At 40.8% G+C, this 5,092-nt stretch overlaps 1 protein-coding gene across 1 annotated transcript; it reads right to left on the bottom strand.

Moving 5' to 3' along the window:
* Window positions 1-1,162: 1,162 nt before the first annotated feature.
* On the bottom strand, window positions 1,163-3,660 carry LOC309701285 (cytochrome P450 4F3-like). Its single transcript, XM_082525378.1, has 5 exons — window positions 3,582-3,660; window positions 3,251-3,399; window positions 2,880-2,988; window positions 1,396-1,505; window positions 1,163-1,316 (listed from the first exon to the last, which is right to left on the bottom strand). Exons 2-5 carry the CDS (start codon window positions 3,397-3,399, stop codon window positions 1,166-1,168), a joined length of 519 nt encoding a protein of 172 aa, XP_082381504.1. The 5' UTR covers window positions 3,582-3,660; the 3' UTR covers window positions 1,163-1,165.
* Between the last annotated feature and the right edge of the window lie 1,432 nt (window positions 3,661-5,092).

Raw genomic sequence — 5,092 nt, 5'->3', positions numbered from 1 at the left:
ATCTTTGTCATTCATATATGAATACACCTGTGGATGCATCGGTTATTAAAATAAAACTCTTGTGACGGCCCGTCTAGGGGTGGCCAGACCACAACTATCCTCATCAGACCCCAAGCAGCTACATCACATAACTGGAAAAATTTGATAATGATTTACTTACAATGAGTTGTTTTGTAAGATTATTTGACACAAAGGAAGGAGCTGATTATAACTTCAGGGTGCACCCAATGCCAAAACAACAACAAAGAAAGGAGCCTGTCTCAGGGATTTAACAAACTTACCTACTCTAAAAGATTAAACCAAATGACAGCAACCTGCCTCCCTAAGAAAAACATGAGAAAACGATGAACAAAAAGGCAGTCCACCCCTACATAAGACGAACAGCATTGGGCAAGTAACAAAAGGTCTGCTGGTTGGGATAAGCTGAGGATGAATGACTGGCCGTCCATGGCATTGGAGGAAAACAACACATGTAATCAGGAATTTCTGTGTCTTTATTGAACACAACATAAGCATTCCCAGTATGGTGAAAAATACAAGGGGACTTCATAAATAAATAATCAATCAGCAGCTTCTAACAAGACTTTCTGGTAGCTGCAGACATGCACAGCTTCAGGAGGATCAACAGGTGGACCTTAGAGAAGCAAGTGTTTGTGGCACAGGCAAAGCTAAGCTAATATTAAATGTAACATGGTTTATATCCACTTATTACACATGATTTTATATGGAATCTTTGATCAATCTGGTTGCATTTGATAACATCTGTAATTAAAAGGATAATTGTAATTACAATAAGACATAATATGTTTTTTAAAAGGTAATTCCGTTAACATTAAGACTCATAATAACTTTTTACCTGTTAAGATCTGGCTGATCTTTTTTTAACTCTTAAATGCAGTTACAATATTATTTTAGTAACTCATTCCTCTGACTACTCCTTTTGTGTGACTCTGTTAAGAGGCTCCAGCTGCAGCCACAGGCCTCCCTCTGCACGCAGGGCGAGTTGGGGAAGACGGCGCACTCTCCCCGAGCTGCTCCCGAGTTCAGGCTTGACCCCTGGGATCAGTCGAAACCTGAGCAGGGTCAGCGCTACAACAACTCGAAGCTCCGTAAAAGCAATGTAACTTGTGTAACTCAGCTACAGAAATGTCAGAAGGTCAGATTATTACTTGTGTACAGTCTTTAAGGCTTGTTTGAATCGCTTCCCCTGCTGAGTCTTCCAGTAAATCTGGTCCCAGTGGTGAAAAATGTTTTCTCGCCGATGTGTTACAAGGTCACTGAGCTCCAATATGGCTGATACGTACTCACTGGAAGACCTGGAGGGACAATCTTCTTAGAAACTGACAACTACAACAAAAATGAAAGATATCAGTTGAAATCAGTGGCTGTTCTCACTCCTGACAGTTGCTGTCATAGCTGAAGGCACATTTTAGTAAACTGTCCAGAGTCAGCAGAGTGATGTGGTCAAACATCTCCAGATTACAATTCGACACCACTTGTCCTGAAAACAGAAACAAGGAGGGATTAACAGGATAAAGATATCAGCATAAGCATGGAAAGAAAATCACATTTGGGGGGTGATTCATGCAGTCCAAGTCTTCAACTTAAAGCAGCTGAACTGTTCAGGATCGGTTTAAGATGTTATTGGACAAACAGTGAACACTATGATTTGATCTCAAATATGGTAACATATGTTATACATATGAATTTTAAAGATCAGCTAAGTTCTGTGCAGTCAGTGTAGATGTAGATTGTGCGTTTGCGTGTTCAGCCTCCTGGATAATTTAAGGAATTTTTTTTAAAACTGAGAATAAATAAAAACGAATGAATAAAATACCCTAGTCTATTAGTTCCCCCCCCCCCCCACACACACACAAAACAAACAAAAAAACAAACAACACCCCTCCATGTAATGTTAATATTACCATGCTTCAACACATTCTGCACTTTCGTGAATCTAAAGTAAACAGTCTTTTTTTTTCCACTTGTCTTTACTCGATCTGTACAAATCTAAGTTATTATTATTATTAATAAAAGATATAAACATCTCATCAGTGCCACTGTTTGTGTATTGTTTTAAATGACAGCAGTTTGAAAGCATGTGAAAACGTCGGTGTATCCTATGAAAATTGCTGATAAGGAAACATTTGATCTTCTTGAAAGAGTGGCTGCTAAAAGGTGTGGTGCACTAAAACTCTGGAAATCACTACAGAAAATGATGTAGTAGTTTTGTAGAGGGTGTGTTACTCTTCACCAAAAGAAATATGAATAACAGGCATCACATTGATGAGTCTTATTCTGCTGAAGGTTTCTTCCTGCTAAATGTAACTTTTTCCTTCCGACCACCAGAATGTGCTTGCTCATAGCAGTTCACTTGATTACTGCTGTTTTTTTTCCAATACTGTAAGTTGTTTAACTAACAGTAAAGCATCTTAAGGTGGCTGTTACTGTGTTCTGTGTGCTCTTACTGCAATTAAAACCCGAATGACTAATTTAGAATCTGAAAATAATTGAAAAACGTATTTTTCTGATGGTTGTACCAGTTTTAACAATGTTTGCTTGTCTTGTTTGCGACCGGTGGTACCCCTGTATACACTTATCCTATCAACTTCACAACCCAATGTGACTTAATTTAACATTTTCAGAAAACTTGACCTGTGACCCCTGACTTTGAGGCCGAGGTCACTGAGAATCGAACTTGTCTGAGCTTTTTAGTAGATGCACCTATGGTATCGATTTCAAAACTCCATGTAGCCTACGTCTCAAGTTATCGCATTCACAAACTTGGTTGTCCACATTGCCCGCTTGGAGGTATGACTCAAACTGTCATGCGATCAGCTTTGTGTGCATTACTGCATGCGTGATTGTGTGTATCTTACATGCATGATTTTAGATGAGGAGTTAAATACAGCAATGTAGCTCCTCAATATATCAAAATGGAAAGCTGGAGTGAGCAGTCGTCTCTCGCGGGACCACACCACTCCATTACTGATCAACACACTGTGTCCTGAAACCAAAAAAAAAGACTTGTAGTTAGGAGCACTGTTGTTTGGCTTTTAGAACAAAAACAATACTGGGAAAGATTTAATTCCAGTAAACTCTGCAACATATGAGGAAAACTAAAATATTTCACTCACCCAGAAGGGGCGCAGGTGGTGAGAAATTAATTCATCTTTCACTGTGATGCTGACTGAAGGAAGTAAATGATGAACAATGTAAGCAAACACCAAAAGCTTAGCTTCAGACTGACTGTTGGTGTTTTATAAGCAGAGGTTTGACGTAGTCAGGGTGAAAGAGTCTGACCAGATGGTAGAAAGGACCGAGGAACCAGCAGCAGGAGTGTTTGTATGTCTGCACCAGGTCATCCAACCGCTGGAGGCCTTCTTCTGTGCTCTGCATCTAAAATGTTTTATCACAAAACAAGACTTAAAGATTGGTGCTGATTATAGCAATCAAAGAGAAATAGTAACATAGCAACAAAAAGTACATCCTGTTTAACTGTGAAACCTATAGCTGCATCATGTAGAGATTACAAATATTTAAAATAGTTCATAAAAAAGGAGGATGTCTGTTTGTCGTACCTTCCCAAGATGGCCCAACAGCCATGAACGTGTCTGTGGTTTGCTGAAACAGGACAACCTGTGAGAGTACCAGGCGTGACGCAGCAGCAGCCTCGCAGTCCAAAGTGCAACCACAGCAACCAGTCCAGTACTGAAAATGTACAGGACTGAACAGAGACCTGTCCAGCTGAGGACCAGAGCAAGGACAGTGTGCAGGAGAGCCATCATTAGGAGAGAGAAATTAGCATCCAGAAGTCCAAGTTTCTCACCACTGGCCCTGCTCTGTTGGTTGTACTTATAGGGGCAAATTGCTCCACCCCCCACTCACACACACTTGATTATAAATACTAAAATACTAAAAGCTCTAGTTCTAAGTTATGAAATGTACATAGTATTCCATTAGTCTTCTCACATTTTAATATAACTCTACAAACTATTTCACTCTTGCAATCCCCCAACGATAATAATAACATGTAGTCTGAACAATATGGCTACTGCACATGGTAATTTAAAATGATAACTGTATAAAAAAGAAATACAGTGGGGCAAAAAAGTATTTAGTCAGCCACCGATTGTGCAAGTTCCCCCACCTAAAATGATGACAGAGGTCAGTAATTTGCACCAGAGGTACACTTCAACTGTGAGAGACAGAATGTGAAAAAAAAAAAAAATCCATGAATCCACATGGTAGGATTTGTAAAGAATTTATTCGTAAATTAGGGTGGAAAATAAGTATTTGGTCAATAACAAAAATACAACTCAATACTTTGTAACATAACCTTTGTTGGCAATAACAGAGGTCAAACGTTTACTATAGGTCTTTACCAGGTTTGCACACACAGTAGCTGGTATTTTGGCCCATTCCTCCATGCAGATCTTCTCGAGAGCAGTGATGTTCTGGGGCTGTCGCCGAGCAACACGGACTTTCAACTCCCGCCACAGATTTTCTATGGGGTTGAGGTCTGGAGACTGGCTAGGCCACTCCAGGACTTTCAAATGCTTCTTACGGAGCCACTCCTTTGTTGCCCGGGCGGTGTGTTTTGGATCATTGTCATGTTGGAAGACCCAGCCTGGTTTCATCTTCAAAGTTCTCACTGATGGAAGGAGGTTTTGGCTCAAAATCTCACGATACATGGCCCCATTCATTCTGTCCTTAACACGGATCAGTCGTCCTGTCCCCTTGGCAGAAAAACAGCCCCATAGCATGATGTTTCCACCCCCATGCTTCACAGTAGGTATGGTGTTCTTGGGATGCAACTCAGTATTCTTCTTCCTCCAAACACGACGAGTTGAGTTTATACCAAAAAGTTCTACTTTGGTTTCATCTGACCACATGACATTCTCCCAATCCTCTGCTGTATCATCCATGTGCTCTCTGGCAAACTTCAGACGGGCCTGGACATGCACTGGCTTCAGCAGCGGAACACGTCTGGCACTGCGGGATTTGATTCCCTGCCGTTTTAGTGTGTTACTGATGGTGACCTTTGTTACTTTGGTCCCAGCTCTCTGCAGGTCATTCACCAGGTCCCCCC

This window comes from Aulonocara stuartgranti, assembly GCF_965226115.1.
Source record: "Aulonocara stuartgranti genome assembly, chromosome: 23".
Lineage (NCBI taxonomy): Eukaryota > Metazoa > Chordata > Actinopteri > Cichliformes > Cichlidae > Aulonocara > Aulonocara stuartgranti.
The sequence above is the reverse complement of the archived record's forward strand: the minus strand, read 5'-3'. Positions and strand labels throughout refer to the sequence as shown.